The sequence below is a fragment of the Chlorocebus sabaeus genome, chromosome 9, assembly GCF_047675955.1.
Source record: "Chlorocebus sabaeus isolate Y175 chromosome 9, mChlSab1.0.hap1, whole genome shotgun sequence".
In the NCBI taxonomy this organism is placed as follows: Eukaryota; Metazoa; Chordata; class Mammalia; order Primates; family Cercopithecidae; genus Chlorocebus; species Chlorocebus sabaeus.
Genome location: NC_132912.1, coordinates 50,441,126 through 50,460,563, shown reverse-complemented (window position 1 = coordinate 50,460,563; position 19,438 = coordinate 50,441,126). Strand labels below are relative to the sequence as shown.

The window sequence follows — 19,438 nt, the reverse complement described above, 5'->3', positions numbered from 1 at the left end:
CCTGGACCCTGCGCTAGAGGGAAAAAGGCTAGAAAGGGCTTTATTAGGTCATCTGACAAAATGGGAATATAGATGAAAGAGTAAATATCAGTGTACATTTATGAATTTAATAACTATAATGTGTTTAGGAGAATATTTTATCCTTAGGAAATACACATTGAAGTATTTAGAAAAGAGGGCATAGTATATGTAAGTTAGGCTCAAATGATTCAGAAAAAAATTGTGTGCAGGTGTACACATATATATGCATACGTAAAGGTGTGTATTTTTATTTTTACAAATTTGAAATTATTTTTAAACAGACAGTTTTAAAAATTACATGCGAAGAAAAAATTTTAAGTTGAACCAGTAAAATTTGATATAGTTGAGTATTTCCCAGATTTGGGAAAGAATCTATGACATTATAATATATGTAAGATTCTAAAATACCATCAAAGTATGTCCTAATTTCCAAACTAATATTTATTGAGTATCTACAACATGGGAGGTGCCATAACTATGCCTCATTAATCTCAGAGTATTGAAAGTAATTAACTTCAAAATAGAGATAAGTTTTAATTAAAACTGCTCAACCAACTTATGCATACATTAAAGCTTCAATACACCCTATTTCAAAAGGTTCCTAATTGACCTAAACTACACATAAAAATGGGAACTAATGAATCATCATCTTTCTTGACCAAGAAGTACCACTGCTTACCTTGAAAATGAAAATTTAGCTTTAAGTATTTACTATTAAAAAAGACAGAGACCCAAAGAAGAGTCTTTTTCATCCTATTTCCTACTAGATCTCTAGTCATTTGCCATTTGTGAAAATGAAGTATTAGTAAAAACATTTAAAAATTATCTCTTTATAGAATTTATTTTATATTGAGAAAATCAAAAAGTAAAACCAATTCACATTACATTCTTGATTTCATACCCATTTCTATTTGAGTACATATTGTACCATAAGCATGTGTTAGACTAGTCAGGACAGGGAGGCAGGAGATCCAAGTTCTATCCTCAGCCTTCTGCCAGCTATCTAGCTCTGTGACTTTAGCCAGTTACTCTCTGGGCCTCATTTTTCTCAATTACACAATGGAGTTAAATCAGATGCTCCCTGAAGATCCTTTCAGAGTTCGGAAATTCATAACGACCGTTATGATTGTTTTCCCTCCATTGGATGCTAGACTATAAATACATAAATGAAATTTCCAGAAAGATAATCTCGATCCTAGATACATCAGTAAACACTGACAAAAGTTTATTTTAAAACATCACTGTCTTCAGGCCTTCTTGTCTACAACACCCCCAAGATCTTTGCAAATTTACACAATTATGCTTCATGATTTAAGTGAACTCTCTTGCATCAAAAGTTAGATGAGAATAAATTACAAGTCTATTAGAGTATGTGGACTGATTCCAAGCATGATATAAAAACATCAAATTCTAACTTAAAGCACAACTACGTGCCAAAATAATCACTTAAATTAACCTGCAGGGAGTTTGGTTTTAATTTTCTTTTGGCATCAATGTTAAGCTATGAAAAAATATAAATAAATATGAGTAACATAAAAAGCAATTCATAGTGTCCTGTTGCAACAAATGGACCAAGCACAAAATGGGTAAGATGATTGATACTCACACCACAGGTGTGGTGTGAGGCCACCAGCATGTAATATTGGTAATGACTGCTAACACTGGGCTCTTACAGCACACTGAACACTGTTCTAGGAGCTTTACAAACACTACCTCATGATTCCTCACAAAAACTCAACAAGGTAATTATTACTTCCATATTGAAAATAAAGAAATTTAGGCACCAAAAGATTACGTAATTTGTCTCAGGTCACACAGCCAGAAAGTGGTGGAGCTGACTGGGACACCAACTCAAGAACACATGCCCTCACCCACTGCTTCTGGGCTGCTATGGCAATCCATGCTGGTCAACTCCAAGCAGACCTTACCACATGCCAGCCAGAGCAATGTCTTTACATTGTTTATTCAAACGATTTAAATGCATGCTGTCAAGGAGGCCAAAATAGTAGATTTGAAAGTACTACGCACGTCCTTCTACTGAGCTTACTTGGTGAGCTCTCACACTTTGGGTACCCTGAGAGGTCGGCTTTGCGCACCAGTCCCAAAAGCATTTCACTTCTTGTTTCTACCACACAGCATTCTTCGAGGCCAACTCTTACTCTCCAATTAGTCTTGTCCTCTGGCTACTGTTTTAAATCTTGACACTCCCTCCCTCCTTTTCCAGTATGGATGTTACTAGTGGCTCAATCTTTGGTCCTTTCACCTACTTTAAACACACTCTCTCTTCAAGAATGCAGCCACCATTTCTAGAATGGCAACTCCCAAATCTAGATCCAGATCCAGAGCTTGCAGCCAATACAGATTAAATAACAAAAGCACACAAGGGCTTCAATCCTGGTTTGAATCCTGGCACTACCACTTGCTATCTGTATGACTCAAGGCTAATTTACCTCTCGATGCCTCAGTTGTTACCCCTATACAGACAAAAAAGAAAACTTACCTAAATAGGTTGTTGTGTGCTAATACAGGTAAAGAATATATTTAGTACAATTCCTAGAACATAGCATGCACTCAATATGTTCTCAACTGATAACAACAATAGTAATGAACACATACTGGTTTTTGAGGAAGACGGGGCGAAGTTTGAATGTTGGTTCTGACACTTGCTAGCTGCTCTCTTGGGACAGGTTTATTAGCTATCTATAAACCTTGGTTTCTCATTCTTAAAAGTGGGGCAACAATGGAAGGGTAACTGTGCAAACCATATGAGAAAATGCAGTGATTGTTAAACCTGGCTGATCCCAGCTGAGGATAGTTAAAAAAAATTCCTAAAGCCATTTTCCAAGTCCACTAACTCAGCAGTATCTGAGGTGCTGACACAAGTTGAGTATCCCTCATCTGAAATGCTTGGGACCAGATTGGTTTTGGATTTGTTTTTTTGGTAATACCTGCAGTATCAGTTGAGCATCGAAATCTGAAAATCCGAAATTGAAATGCTCCAAAGAGCATTATCTTTGAGCATCATGCACTCAAAAACTTTTGGTGAATTTTGGAGCATTTTGAATTTTGGATTTTCAGATTTGGGATACTCAACCTGTAAGAAATACATACTTGCTCCAGACACCTTTGAATACACATTATCATGCAAGACCCCATTCTCAGCACTGGGGCCACAAAAAAGGATAACACAGAAATGTTAAGAAAGTAATCTTCCTGAGCAAGGCTGGGAGAGACCAAGAGAGAGTGATCTGTTCTGGCAGAAGAAAGCAAAGTGAGGAGGAGCCTGTGGTAGACAAACTGAGGTGACCTGATCCAATGCTCTATACTCCTACCTTCCATTTTTGGTTGGAAGTCACCCCTTCCCCAACTCCATAACCACACTTCCTATAAAACTCAGTCAAAGGGCTAGTGTAGGCCAACCATAGCATGGCAGAAAATGACATATCAGTACCATCTAGATTCTTTTTCTAGAGAAATTGTCTTTCTGGAGTTTATCTTGATTCCAAAATTACAAAATAACTAGTAATATTAGTATTTAAGTTTGATATAAATAAATGGACATAAGGTCTGAAAGAAATTTATAAAAAGTTTTTATATCTCAGAAACATTTCACTTAATATACATAAGTCATGGAAATAAATTAGAAATCCTTTAAATCTCATTAGGGGATGTATCTTGTGTTTCTTGATTCCTTGGCTCTAACAACTTGGTTCAAGGGATGAGAAGTAATCCCAGTTGGTCAAATTAGAGTATTTTTGTGGCATTTTAAAACTAAAAGGTCCTCCTTTCTTCTTGGGTCACACAACTGCAGGGTTGCAAGACTGGAATTATTTGGTCCTGGTTACTGCCAGTCAGAGATAATCTGAAGGAGACAGATGAAAATGAGGCCATTATATTGAAAGAAGCAGGCAGGAAAGGAATGAACACAAACAGAGGGAGAGCCTGATTCTAGGATGGACTCATACTTGAGGTCAACTCTACCTTGCTTTGCTCAGCCACGTCAAGCAACAGTACCCTTTTAGGTGGAAGGCATAAGCTACATTAGTGTCTCTTTCAACCAAAAGAATCCTAATACAGAACTTTTTTGGTGGAAGGGAATGAGGGTCTTTCTGGAGTAGTTACCACTGGAGTAGAACCTTACAAGGGACAGAATTAGCCAGGTACAGACAAGACAGTTACAGAAAAATGTGCAAAGCCTAAGATTAATTAAAGGCACACAGAAGCCACTAAATAAATTTATTAAATAGAAATTCATTGAGCATATTTTATTTGCAAGTCACTTTTAGGTACCGAAGGTAGGGAATGGGGATAGAAAAGAAAATGCAAAAAATGCAACAAGACATCTTTTAATGATAGTAAACTGGCAATGGCATACTTGTTTACAGGTCAGGTAACATATATGGGGGAGTCCAAGGGAGAGAATACAGTCATGGGTTCTCAGTTTCTGTTTCTGATTGGGCCAGTAAAGCCCCTTCCTCATCCCTCTTTTCCGCTTATCACTAGAGAGAGAAACTAAAAACTACAGCTTCAGGCTGCTAAGCACCTAAAACAAAACAAAACAAAACAGAACAAAAACAACAAAGAAATAAGGCAAGCTGGACAAACTTATAAGTAAACACCAAAGGAAATGCTAGGAGAAATTTACAAAAACACAACAGAAGAAGGAATGTTAAAGAAGAACTCAATTCCTTCACAAAATAAGCAAGTAAAGTCAGAAGGATAGAGTCTGACCTAAAAGGTATAGAATCTTACAGCAAAACAGTAAGTCTTATACCTTTCAGAGACACCTTTCCAAGTGTCAACATGTCTGCAATAACTGACTATGTTAGGTCATAAAGAGAAGTTCGAGAAACTCCAAAAAGTAGAAACAGTATTATTTACATTCTTTGATTACAATGCAATAAAATTAGACAGGAGATAAAAGCAAAATTTTTAACTAACCATTAAGAAAATTTTAAGTTATCTCCTAAAATTCTCATGGGTGCCTCGGGTCTGGTGGCACATTTGAGGCAGAAGCCCTCCCACGCAAACATCTCTGCTGAGACGAAATGTAGAAAGTTAAAAAACTCCAACCATGAGAAAAGGCCAAAATTGTAACTTTTTCTGAGTTTATAGGAGAGCTGAGTTTTTGAGGCAACCAAAGGGTGACAAACCCCTCTGAGAAGATAAAATACATGAACTGTTTTATTTTTGAAAGTAACAGGAGAAAGAGGTGGTCACCACACAAACGGGTAGGAATAAATCAGCTAAAACTTCAATGAAATGTTAAAAGCCAAGTATGAACTAGGGGGTCACTTTGGAACAGTTAGGAGCACCAGAAATAAGTAGAGCTTGCACTGGCTCAAAAGCTTTCACATGCACTTCCACAAGGTGCTCAGAAAGATGCAGGTCAGGCAGGAGGCCACAGGGAGCCCCTTCGGTGGCACAGGCACGCAGGAGGCCACTGGCTGCTGCTGGAGCCAGGTCCAAAGCCCCTCCATTTCCCCCTAGTCCTTTCTCTCCTAGCCTCTGGCTCCTAAGGCCACTGGCTGCCTGAGGAAGAAGGTTGTTAGTAAACTGTCTATTGAATGAACTAATATATTTAAAATGTTCTCTTAACAGTTGTCAAAGTAATGTGTAATTAAAGCAGTTCAAAACTAATTGTGAGGCTGGGCATGGCAGTGCATGCCTGCAGTCCCAGCTACTTGGGAGGCTGAAGCAGGAGGATCCCTTGAGCCCAGGAGGTCGAGGCTGCAGTGAGCTATGATCACGTCATTGCACTCTAGCCTGGGTGACACAATGAGACCCTGTATCTTACACAAACAAACAAATGAAGTGTGGTAAAACACAAAACTCATATACAATTAAGTAACAAGCATATTAAAAATATTTTGCTGGCCAGGTGCAGTGGCTCATGCCTATAATCCCAGCACTTTGGAAGCTGAGGCAGGTGAATCATGAGGTCAGGAGTCTGAGACCAGCCTGGCCAACATGGTGAAACCCCATCTCTACTAAAAATACAAAAAATTAGCTGGGCGTGGTGGCAGGTGCCTGTAATCCCAGCTACTCAGGAGGCTGAGGCAGACCTGCTTGAATCCAGGAGGTGGAGGCTGCAGTGAGCCGAGATAGCGCCACTGCACTCCAGCCCGGGTGACAGTGCAAGACTCCGTCTCAAAATAAAAAAAAATTTTTTTGCCTTCTTTCTTTTATAATTTTCTTTTTTTGTAAGAGATGTGGTCTTACTATGTTGCCCAGGCTGACCGTGAACTTCAGGGCTCAAGCATTCCTCCCACCTCAGCCTCCTCAGTAGCTGGGACTATAGGCACATACCATTGTGCTCAGCTTAGCCTTATTTCTATTAACAAAGAAATACAAGTTTAAGGATTTATACCTGCCCATGTTACCCACCATGAACGTTTTTTATAAGATTTTTTATTACAAAAACAATATATGCTCACAATAAAAAAGATGCAGATTAAAAATAAAGTATAAAACATCACTGACCAGGTGTGGTGGCTCACAAGTATAATCACAACACTTTGGGAGGTCAAGGTGGGAGGATCCCTTGAGCTCAGGAGTTTAAGACCAGCCTGGGCAACATAGTGAAACCCCATCTCTACTAAAAATAAAAAATGAAAAAAACCCAACAAAACAAAACAAAAAGTGTCACCCACTAGAGACGAACCATAGTTAATCTTGGCACATAAACAGATAAACATAGAGAACCTCGAATTTGTGTGTGATATTTTATATCCATAATTTAATTTTAAAATAGTTTATATGGCATACATTGTGTATTTCTCCCACTTGTCAATATTCCAAAACCATCTTTCCCTGTCAGCAGATACATTTCTATAATGGTTTTTAAAGGAAGCATAATATTTTATTGTATAAATGTACCATAATTTCTTTTTTTTTAGCATCATAGTTTTAGTAACCAATTCCCCACTGAAGGACATCATGACTCATTCTAAATTTTTAATAAGTATTTAGGCTAATGAAGGGGAGGGAAATGTCACAGTTACTCCAAAATTTAAATCTCAGTGGTTGAGGAAACGAATTATATAATGGAAATCTTTGACTACTATGCTTGATAGGCACCAGAGCAAGCACAGCTGCAGTCTGAAAGGCTTTTAAGCCAGAAAAAAAGAAAAAAGAAAAAGAAGTGAACACATTTATAAAGCTTTCCAAACTGTCTATCACAAATGACCATGGCTTACTGCAGACCTAGCTTCTGGATTGATGACTTGAATCTAGTCATTCATTTTACTTAAGAGAAAGACAGGAAAAAAGTGTCTGTCTTAAGATCAATAAGCCCAGAGTGAAAAACAGGTTTCCTCAAACACTGAAAATAGCACCACGCAGTTTTTGTCTTTGAATTTGAAGAAAATGTAGGTGAAAGTCTTTAGCATAAAGGGACAGGAAAGATCTTTACAAGCACACCACAAAAATGTGAACACATAAAAGCTAACTCAGTAACTTCAGCCTAATCAGCTGAAATAAATGAAGCAGAAAAATGTTTGTAACATATAACAGTTAAAGAATTAATATGTTTTAACATACAAAGAGTTATTATTAGCCAGTGATAAAATCAAACTACTCCCAAAGAGATGAATGGGCAGAAGGCATGAAAAAGCAATTCACAAAACAAACAAATGGCCAATAAACATGAAAACTGTTGAACCTCAAAGAAATGAAAAAGAATGACAAAGTCCTGTCGTGGTGATGCTGTTCATGTGAGGAAGACAACGGGAATTGATATCACCTTTCAGAGTGCAATCTACAAGGCTCAAAATGAAGTATACGTATTCTTTGAGTCATTAATCTCACCTCTAGGAATTTACCTTAATTACACATTTTATATATATATAATTGTACTACACACTGCAGTACTGCTTATAATATAATGAAAACAAACTGTGAATGGAGAATCTGTGAAATAAATTATGATACATATATGCATACAACAGAATACTGTGTAGCCACTAACAAATGCTGAGTACTCAGTAGATCTACGTTTGTTAGATGGATAGTTGAAAACTATCCATGAGACTGCAGACTTCCTAAAAGGAGGAGGCTGTAGAATAGAATAGAGGCTGTCACCTCATCCACAGTTACACAGATTGCCACAGAGATGACCTGAAGGATGGCCACCAAATGCTGACAGTGAATTCTAGTGATTTTTATACACTTCATGGTATTTTTCTGGATTTAAAAGAAATAATAAATGTGTCATTTTTATAAAAATATTAAGAAGCATTTTACTGATGAGGGGAAAGGCAGTTACATTATGACAGACTCAAGTATTCCCAAAGAGATGAATTTTATCTAAATATAGTTCGGCTATTAAGGCCAGCTGGCTGTTATATGTCTGCTTTACTTTGTTAACTGTGGTATAACAAAGAATTTTTCTGGCGTGCCATCTTGGGTTCCTGGTAGAAGCTTCAAAAACCCTTGGAATTTCCTGAGTGCTGGTGCTTTTGTTCTGCTAATGAGGTGATTCACATTGCACTCCCGGGAGCCAGGGGAGGGCAGAGACCGAGCTCAATCATGTGGCCAATGATTTAATCAATCATGCCTACAGAATGAGACTTCAATGAAATCTTTGGTCACCAAAGGTCAGTGCAGCCTCCCGACTGGTGTACAGACTGATGTGCCGGGAGAGTGGGGTGCCCTGACACTAAGGGGAAGGGTTGTAGAAGCTCTGCTTTCCCTTTTAGGCTTTGCTTTATGTGTTTCTTTTACAATAAAACTGTCATGGTAAGCACAGGACTTTTTTCTGAGTTCTGTGAGTCCTTCTAGTGAATTATCAAACCTGAGGTGGGGACATGGGAACCTCCTGGAACAGCAACCAGCTGGACAGAAATGTGAGTGGCCTGGGAATCCCCCTGAAACTTGTGGATGGAGTCTGAAGTGGGGGCAATCTTGTGGACTCTGTCCTCAATAGGCAAGATCTGCAATTACTCCAGGTAGTTGGTGTCATTTGCAATGCAGTACATCCAGGTGGTGTCAGATCAGTTGGGATGAAATGGAAAAGTAATTAAGTGATGATATAGTATTATTTTCTGTAACTGATACTTCGAAAAAATGTCAATGTAATAAATGGCCAATAGCTTTGTTGATCGGGTTTTGTGAATTTCCTACCACAAACAATAACACATAAGAAATGTTTCTCCTTCTTGGACATCCAGATGCCTCCTATCTGTGCCATTCATGCAACTCTCCCAGGCTGTGCTCCCACAGCCCCGTGGGCCTCCACCACAGCACTCATTCCCGTGTACTGCATTGGTCTCATACTGCCTCTCTCTCATATGCTGGACTGTGAATTCCAAAGCAGGCATCACATCTTCTCCATCTTTGTATTCTCAGAGCCTACCACTGTGCCTAGAAAGTGGCAGAGGTGCTATTAAGTTTGGTGGATGAATGAGTCAATGAAATAACTGTCCATAAAAATCACTCCAGTGAAGGCAAGCACTTGAGTGCAAGCTCAGGTTTGAAACTTCACAGTCATTATATGCTCTTCTCCCCCTGCCAACCTTTCAATATTCAATGAAATATTGTGTCCTGGGAGATCAAAGTGATAAGCAACCTTTGCAGGAAAATGATAAATTAAAATAAGAATTACTTTAAACATAATAGGAAAAAAGAAAATAGTGTTAAATATTCCTTTTCCTTTTCTCTTAGATTTTTGTGGTCTCATGACAGGACATTAGCAATCTGGCTTTAACGTTTTTTCGTGGTCAGAATGCTTTTATCCTTCTCTACAACAACTTACCTTTTAACCTGGCATCACCCCCAAAGGCACCACAGCCCCAGTTTCCTGTGGCCACTGCAGAAAGATTCTCTGAAGAAATTCCAGGACGGAGAAATCCACAGTAAGCCTGCAGGATAAAAGAAATATCAAAGCCTGTGAGTGCCTAGACACTAACAGTGTTTCTGACTAATGTACTAGGATCAGTGTCCAGTATTAAGCTTATGTTCAACTTCTCATTTTTTTTTTTCCATAGGGGCCAAAATAGAGGGAAAAACAGAGAAGGAAGAAGGGAGAGAAAAACCTGGGATTATGCAAGGAAGAGACTAAGAAATTATAAATTCTAATATTTATTTGTTTGAATGCTAAGCAAATAAAATCCCTTAAACTAATACAGGTCCCAATTTCTTTTCCCACTTCAAACAAACAGAAATGAAAATAGCAGAGATATTTCAAGAACTAATAGGATCCCAATTATAAACTACTAGGAAAAACCACCAAAAAAGAAAGGCACTTGTTAGAACAGTTTTCTTTTTGTTTGAAGGCTTTAATCACTATTCATCAGGCAAAGGGTCACTATTATGCCTCCTCAGCATTCTCTCTCCGAGTTATGGAGACTAGATTAATAAATGTGCTTCCTGCTACTGAAATACGTAACAAAGAGCAAGCAACTATCTATAGAAGGGATTCCTACACCTGGTTATGAAATAACCTTTAAGATGCCTTTCGGCTCTAAGATGCTCTAGTTTCACAGCTCTGCTTTAAGCTAGAATATTTAAAAATTTGCCAGTAATCTGAGAAAAGTAAAATATATTCTGAGGATGCTGGCTAAGTATTAATTAAATGAACAGCTCATTTTCTATATGAGAAGACCATTGTGTAAGATCCCAGAGTTCCTGATTTCCACCTCTTTGCTGTCAACTAGTTGGTCTTTCTGCCTTCTTTCTACATTCTTATTTTCTGAAGTGATCAGACTATAACAGGTTTAATATAACAGCAAAGCAAAACTCCCCTGGGTTCTCAAGTTCCAAACAAAGCCTAAAATATAGCTTACACATAACAGCAAATACAATTAAAAGAATGATCTTGACAAATGTTCCCAGAGAAAAACCAAGGATAAAGAAAGATGCTTCTATGAAACCCACACATAGAAATATAGTAAATTGTTCTTTGAAGTTTTCACAAAGGTATAAAAATTTATTTTACAGACTGATTAACAAGGCTATTCCTTCCATACCCTCCTACACTGTAAATCCTGACAGATATTAATTATAAGTTTGTACCAGGTCATTATTCAACACTGTAGTACAGAGCTTACACAAGTACTCACAAATTACCTGCATAGTCAGACGCATGGAGCTTCTGAAAATCTCTTTCAGGTCAAAAAAATCTAAGAGCTACATTTGTTTTGAATAGGCTCTTGAAAGATAGTCTGTGTCATTATACCAACAAGGGAGAGAACAAACCCTCTGGAAGAATAAACATAACTTTGCCGCTTTGTTTCATGTCAGAATTTTCTAACACGCCTAGAGAGAACGAGGCTTCCTCAGATTCCTAGTTCATTTCTGCGTTTATACTGTCAGGATGGTTTTAGTTTCTTTCTTACTGCTGTCTCTAAATAACTGGGTTAACTTTACTTCAATGTGCAAAAACAGCTTAGTGAAACTAAAGCCTAATGATTGAGAATTTGAAACATTTAAATTATTAGAAGCAAAATCTAGTATAAAATATTATCAAATTTTCCTGGAAAATTATCTATCTTGAAAAATGGCCATAAAAACAAACCATGAAACTGAAAATAAACCTCATTCAGTGTTTAGATCAAATTTTTAAAAGCTCATGGCTGTAACCCCAGCACTTTGGGAGGCTGAAGTGGGAGGATCGCTTGAGCTCTGGAGTTTTGAGACCAGCCTGGGCAATATGGCAAGACTTTGCCTCTACAAAACAAAAAAATTAGCCAGGTGTAGTGGCGCATGCCTGTGGTCTCACCTACTTGGGAGGCTGAAGTGGGAGGACTGCTTGAGCCCGGGAGGTCTAGGCTGCAGTGAGTCATGATGGGGCCACCACACTGCAGCCTGGGTGACAGTGAGACTCTATCCCCCATCCCTGCCACCAAAAAATATTAATCAGATAAAAATTAAATGATAAAATTACATAGAAATTAGAATAACTGGTTATAACGATTAAATACAAAATTATTTTATTCTGTTAAGAAGCAAGCATTTGTAAGGTCAAAAATAAGATAGCGGTAGTATGCTGCCCCGAGCCCTCTCTGGAAGGTCAGCCCAGGCTTCTCCCTTTTCTAGGAAGAAGGATACCTTAAGCGCTGGAGACCAGGGCAGAGCCTTGAATCAGGGCACCTTTCCTTTAATGAGTAGGAATTGAACTCCTTTGGTAAAGAAACAAAGATCAGATAAGGATAGAGGCCTCAAAAGAGTTGCCAAGTTCTCACTCCATAGAGAAAGGCACTAGGAATTCTCAAGAGCTCTATACTGGCATATGTGTTTGTTTTCCCTCACCCAGAGCAAGAGTACTTGAGAAGACTGATCAGAGAGCTGCAAGGGTAAAAGAAAGCCAGCTTGAACTCTGGCCATACCCTGGCCTGATATTCTGCAATGACAGAGCAATTTATTTTTACTAATAAACAACTCAGAAGGGGGAAAAGAAAAAGGAAGCACTGAGACCTCAGGATAGTAAGCAGAAGATACCAATGAACAACCCTATCTTGGAAGGAGTTTTGATGGGAAGGGAAGAAGACAGGGAACATAAAGGTAATTTGGGAGTCCTGAAGGTCGCAAAGGGGTGTGTTGGGAAGCAAGATGAAAATATTGGTACCTAGAGTTAAAAACCAGAGACCAATCAGGAAATGGTAATGATAAAGATGTAGGAAAGAAGGAAAGAAAATGGAAAAGAGACCAAACAAAACTGGTATAAGAGTCTACAGGCCCAAAACGAGGCCCAGGAAATAAATAGTATCCAGGGGAACAGTCTGGCACAAATGTGCACACGCACACTTAAGTAAGATCTTTGGCTTCAATATCAATTTTAGCAGGCCCAAGCAGAGAGACAGTTATGTGCTGCATAGTGATGTTGCAGTCAACAATGAAGCACAAACACGATGATGGTCCCATAAGATTAAAATACCATATTTTCATAGTACCTGTCCTATGTTTAAGACACATATACCTACCATTGCATCACAACTGCCTATAGTATTCAGTACAGTAACAAAGTACTGGTTTGCAGTCTAGGAGCAATAGGCCATACCATCTAGCCTAGGTGAGTAGCAGGCTATACCACTTAGGTTGTGTAAGTACTCTGTGATATGTGCACAGTGACTACTTCTCAGAACGTATCTCCATCTTTAAGTGATGCATGATTTTACTTAAAAGATTTCTTTCATTATCATGTAAATACATTATTCTATTTGCTAGAATAATTTAATAATTATTGTTCCTAAAGAGTTGCTCATTTATATGAAATCAATCTACTATACTTCTTTAACTTAATACAGAGTAGATACTGATACTGATTTTCTGAGGTTTTTAGTATTCTGTAATTTCTTATGACTTTTTTTTTTTTTTTTTTAGACAGAGTCTTGCTCTAATGCCCAGGTTGGGTACAGTGGTGTGATCCCAGCTCACTGCAACCTCCACCTCCCAGGTTCAAGCGATTCTCCTGCCTCAGCCTCCCGAGTAGCTGGGATTAGACTTTATCTCTAAAATAATTATAACATTAATACATTTTTTTTGCTATTCTAAAATGCAAAATAAAATGAAAGAAGTATGCAGATCTTAGTTTCCTGATGTATAAAATCCAAGATTGGGATATGTATTTGTTATTCTGATTCTATATGTTGGGAAACTTAAGGGAAAACCCACTACAAATGATACATTTGGAACATTCTTGAAAAGTAAAATGACACATATTTTATGAAAAGATTATAAGTGCTCAGATGCTCAATTTCTTAGAAATATCAGCAGCAAATATTGACTGGTTTTGTTATCAAGCTTTGGTTTAATAACAGACCTATTCCAAATATGGTGGTGAATAATAACAAAAACATCAATAAACAGATCAATTTTTTAAAAAGGTAAATAGGGATGATTTCTATCTCTCTACCTTGTTCAACTTCAGATTCAGAAAGCTCCACAAAACATATTCATTACTTAATCCTACCTAAAATCCTACCTAACATGGCAAATACAACTTTTCACAGGTGGTTTCTTTCTTCTCTTGCAGCGCTATTTGCCACTTTTACAAGATGAAGTCATAAATCTTTCTAATCCTAAGATAATTCTCCTTTAGAATGACACCCAGCTGATCTCTCACAGGATTAAACATTGCTTCACAGTATCAGTCAGATAAAAGGAGACTGGTTCCCTCCTTTAAAAACCAACTCTATTTGCAGGTCATGAAGTGGGTCCAGTAAGACTGGCGGAGCCTGGACGGAGCAGACCTTTTCCAGAGGCCTGGAAAGCACTTTGTAGGATTGGCTTTTCAATTATTAACTGGTGAGTAATGCTTAAAAGTAGCAAACAGGTCCCCAGAGATCAGAGATCCATATTGAATTCTGACGGTGAAAACTGGTCTTACTGCTTTTTCACTTAGAAAAATGTGGGTTTTTTTCTTTTCCTCCTTTCTCTCTGGCATGCATACACACACACACACACACACACAAGTAGAATTGTGCAAGTCATCTCTAAAGTGATTTCACACAGACTTCTGCTCTAAAAACAAAGTTTGCAAAACATGAGATACAAAATATTAAAAATTGTCTCCAAGTTGTGCTGTCAGTTTATGTGAGATTCCTGCTGCTCATAACCAAAATTCTTAAGTCAATTTTAATAGGTAAATATAGTTAGTAAGGGACAAATGCTTTAATTTAGAAGGCCTAAAGTTGTTTGGGTTAATTTCTAATTAAGTTGCCAATGACATTTAACAAAATCATTTACTGCTTTTTCCTTTTTCAGTGAAAGAATTAAAAAACTAATTATTTGCTAAAAGAACACATTTTTTGGAATATATCAGTGAATAAAAGAACACACATTTATCAGATGCCTTCCCATGTGCCAGGCTCTGAACTAGGTGCTTTCTCAAAGTTAGTCCAAGTGTTGATAGGCTCTATTACACTCGAGGTATTTCCTTGTCTCACAGGAATTTTTCTGAAAAATAGCAGGGAACCCTCAAATTTCCTTGAAAAAGTGTATCAAACAGAAAAGCATATTGAGAAAAGCATTTAACAGGTACCTTGCTCACAGCAGAAGTTTATGACCACAAAAGAAGAGTGATTCAGGCATAAGCAGGTAGGAGACTATTCCAAAAGCAGAAATATTCTCAATGATTTAAGTTTGAACCATAAAAAGTCTAGAAGGTCAGACCTAGTTATAGTAGTCTCTATGTGGAGGACTTACATTTTTAAAAAATGATTTGGCTGGGCGCAATGCCTCATGCCTGTAATCCCAACACTTTGGGAGGCCGAAGTGCACAGATTATCTGAGGTTGGGAGTTTGAGATGAGCCTGACCAAAGTGGAGAAACCCTGTCTCTATTAAACACACAAAAATAGCCGGTGTGGTAGTGCATCCTTGTAATCCCAGCTACTCGGGAGGCTGAGGCAGGAGAATTGATTGAACCCGGGAGGCGGAGGTTGCAGTGAGCCGAGATCATGCCATTGCACTCCAGTCTGGGCAACAATACAGAAACTCCATCTCAAAAAAAAAAAAAAAAGACTTGAAGTCAGGGGAGCCTGGATTTGAGCTCTGGTTTGGTCACTGACCAGCTATGTGACCTGGCCTGCGACAAATTACTCAACTTCCTAAGAAGTGAGCTCACTGTCTCTAAATTAGAGACAAGAAAAATAGTTATGCCTCCCTGAGTGGTTAGGACTAAATCAGACACTGCATTTAAAGTGCTAAGTAGAATGCCTCATACAGAGTAAGCAATCATTTACTATTGTTATCTGTATAATTTGAAAAAAAAAAAAATCCACCTGCATTTGACTGAAAGGAATCTTTTATGAATTATAAACTAGACTTTATTGACATGAATAAGTGACATGAATAATTGCAGGTGTAAAATGAATGTACACCTGCATCACTATACATTAAAAATGAACCCCTCTGCTTCATATGGCTTCATCTATCCCAAACTTGATTTGACACTCAACTTACTAGGCTTTATTGAGCACTCGAAGAGTATTTAGGAAATATATAACATTTTGTGACATATTGAGTGATTTAAGATAATGTACTTATGTAAATTCTAAAATGTTTACCTCGAAAACCTAAATTAACATTGTCTAAGATGTTATTTAGGCCAGGCGTGGTGGCTAATGCCTGTAATCCCAGCACCTTGGGAGGCTGAGATGGGTGGATCACCTGAGGTCAGGAGTTGGAGACAAAACTGGCCAACGTGATGAAATTCCATCTCCATTAAAAATACAAAAATTAGCCTGGCGTGGTGGTGCGTGCCTCTGGTCCCAGCTACTTGGGAGGCTGAGGCAGGAGAATCACTTGTACCCGGGAGGCGGAGGTTGCAGTGAGCTGAGATCGTGCCATTGCACTCCAGCCAGGGCAACGAGAGTGAAACTCCGTCTCAAAAAAAAAAAAAAAAAAAGTTTTTTATTTATCGATCAAGTCATTTAACAAAATATTTCTGAGACACTTCCATAAGGCAGTGTGACTGACCGCCGCCAACTCCCAATGAAATAAAACTCTTGTTGCCAGATTACTTAAAGACTCATTCTTAGTATAAAATGCCCCTCATGAGGACTCTATATTCTATAAAAAAATGTTCTTCCATGTTGCCAATATTTACAACTAACTTAACCTATTCACATATATCTTTTAAATTTCTGGTGTCTCTGAGGATGGTCAAACTGAAGGTTGGTGATACACAAGTAAGTGCAGAGAGAATCAACTGGACCTGGCAATTTTAAAAAAGACTTATGCCTGAAGTTACCTTCTTAAAAATTAAGGATAACTTCTAAAAGTGAATGATCTAGTTCTCACAGAAAAGTATATGTGGGAGTATAGACTTCATTCATAAAATAGGGAACCTTTCACTTTGTATTAATGTATTAATCATGGCTACACACATTTTGGTTCTACTTTCCTTTTCATATATTTCTCTCCAACAATCTACTGCTTATATAAATGTCCTCTTGACCATGTGACAAATTCACATATACATGTTTAGGTAAGTAAAACCTCATGAAAATTTAAAGATAAAACTGATTCTACTCGATATGCTCTATCATAAAAACTTCATGGCACTGGGGACAACTGCTTTAAGGCAAGAGTTTGGAACAGTGAAAACAGGCTTACATTTAAAATGTATCTAATTACTAGTAAAAGATACTTTTCAGGCAGGGCGTTGTGGCTCATGCCTATAATCCCAGCACTTTGGGAGGCTGAGGCAGGAGAAGATCGCTTGAGCCCAGGAGTTTGAAACTGGCCTGGGCAATATGGTGAAACCCGGTGTATCTAAAAAAGAAAAATTAGCCAGGTGTGGTGGTGCACACTAGTACTCCTGGCTACTCAGGCGGCTGAGACGGGAGGATCACCTGAGCCCAGAGAGGTTGAAAGTCTGCAGTGAGCTGTGATCACGCATGCCACTGCACTCCAGCCTAGGCAAAAAAGACCCTGCTTCAAAAAAAAAAAAAAAAAAAAAGAAAAAAAGATAATCTTCAGTACAGGCAAATCTCTGACTTTCAGAATCAGGTAGGAGAGAACTTTAGAACTGTTGATACATCAAAGGCCAGACATTCTGGATAGCTTTTCTGAGGGATTACTTTTTCTTTTTATTTTTAAATAAATGATGTCTGTTATGTAAGTTCAACTTTAAAAAATAGTGCATTATTCTTCAAATATTTTATAAAATTTGAGAACTCTAAACATTAAAATAATTTAAAAAATTATACATATGAGAATATGTTCAACAATAAATTAGATTCTCCCAAATAGATCAGGATATAAGATACTTAATTATGTTCAAAATATCTACTAAGTTTTAAGTGTAGTAAAAGTCTGTCTAGATCACTGTTATTATTCTCAGAAGTCTGTGTAGTAACTGGCACACCATGTATAACCACGTAAAACCACAAGCCTCATTATCCTAATAATCTTATAACCAAATCCTACTCATGGGAGTGAAACACTGATCTTCAGAATTGGGTCAGTCTTCTTGGCTGTGTGAATAATTTGTGGAACTAAAGAAAATCTCTAGGCTGGGCGCAGTGGCTCACGCCTGTAATCCCAACACTCTGGGAGGCCGTGGCTGGCAGGATTGCCTGAAGTCAGGAATTCGAGACCAGCCCGGCTAACACAGTGAAACCCTATCTCTACTAAAAATACAAAAATTAGCTGGGTGTGGTGGTGGGCACCTGTAATCTTAGTCCTTGGGAGACTGAGGCGGGAGAATCGCTCGAACCCGGGAGGCAGAGGTTGCAGTGAGCTAAGATCACGCCATTGCACTCCAGCCTCAGCCACAAAAGTGAAACTCCATTTCAAAAAGAAAAAAAAAAAAGGAAATCTCTGCTGAGTGAATAATTTGAGGAACTAAAGAAAATCTCTGCTGTTTTGGGAAAGCCCAAAATCCAGAGAACAGAATCAGCTCTCTATTGTGTAACAGAGTTTATTTATTACGGTTGCCAATACTGAAAATCTGAATAACAGGTATGGCTCATTTTTATATTTCTGTAATACAATAAAAAAGAAAAAAAATGAATATAGTAGGCAGCACTAAGTATTACAGAAAATAATAGATTCCATCACAAATCTTACCTAAAATAGAACATTTGACCTGGCTTTTTCAGTTTTTCTGTTTTAACCCTGATAGCATACTTTGTAGAGAAAATGTCATTAAGCAGGTCTGAGAAAAAATTTTCAGAGCTCATTCGTTTCTATATGGTTTTACAATGATAATGTTCCATAGCAGCTAAGGTACTTGATGAGATAAATGCATGTGTGGGGTTTAAAACTAAGCAACAGCCTATCTGGCAACCTTAGCTGCTAATCAAACAATTACAAAATGGAAAGTACATCTTGTACAAGCTGACACAGCCATTAAATCAGGAGAGCTGTGGGCAGACATACTGACACTGCAAGAATTACCAGAAAGCATTAATTTCAGCATTAATAAAATGGTAGTAAATAGATGACAGCTGCTGGATGAACTAAGAAATAAGGTTACTGGCCTTGTTCAGCTCGCGTCTGATTTTCTCAGGCACAAACTGATCGAGGTAGCGTCTGAAGTGAAGAGCATCGATGGCAACGATTTCAGTGCAGCGCCGCTGCCAGTCGTCCCTGGGACAGGATGGAAAGGGGAGAAAAGATAAGGAACAGGTAGTCAGTTGCTCAAATGAAATTCTCTCAGGGGTCAGGTTGCCAAGACTTTAGCTGTGTTAAAATATTCAAAACAAACAAACCAGTGTCTGCAGGTCTGAGCAAAAGGAAAGGAAAAGAAAGGAAACACCCTTTATTTTTAGATTGAGGCATATACAGTGTGCACTGTCAGACATTAAAGAGTAAAATGAAAAATTACCCAGAGACAACACAATGACATAGTGTAAACAGGTAAATCATTTATAGTAAGTCTCAGAGGTTAAAGGATTTGGGGGCAAACAAAAGGAATCTAGTTCTTTGTTTTCCTCTAATACTAAGGACATGGCATTTGCATCTTGACA

The 19,438-nt window shown here is 38.0% G+C and overlaps 1 protein-coding gene and 1 long non-coding RNA gene across 6 annotated transcripts in view; one reads left to right on the top strand and one right to left on the bottom strand.

Moving 5' to 3' along the window:
- The window catches only part of PARG (poly(ADP-ribose) glycohydrolase), a 136,082-nt gene that overhangs the window by 7,900 nt on the left and 108,744 nt on the right, over positions 1-19,438 (bottom strand). For all 5 annotated transcript variants that reach the window (XM_007962557.3, XM_007962553.3, XM_007962558.3 and 2 more), the window contains 2 exons: positions 18,950-19,058; positions 9,776-9,881 (listed from right to left, as the gene is read on the bottom strand). In XM_007962557.3, the coding sequence (XP_007960748.3) occupies positions 9,776-9,881; positions 18,950-19,058 (215 nt within the window). The remainder of the gene's footprint in view (positions 1-9,775; positions 9,882-18,949; positions 19,059-19,438) is intronic.
- On the top strand, positions 8,416-10,638 carry LOC119628129 (uncharacterized). The gene is made up of 3 exons (XR_005244444.2): positions 8,416-8,867; positions 9,685-9,909; positions 10,008-10,638. It is a non-coding gene; the product is annotated as an uncharacterized lncRNA (long non-coding RNA).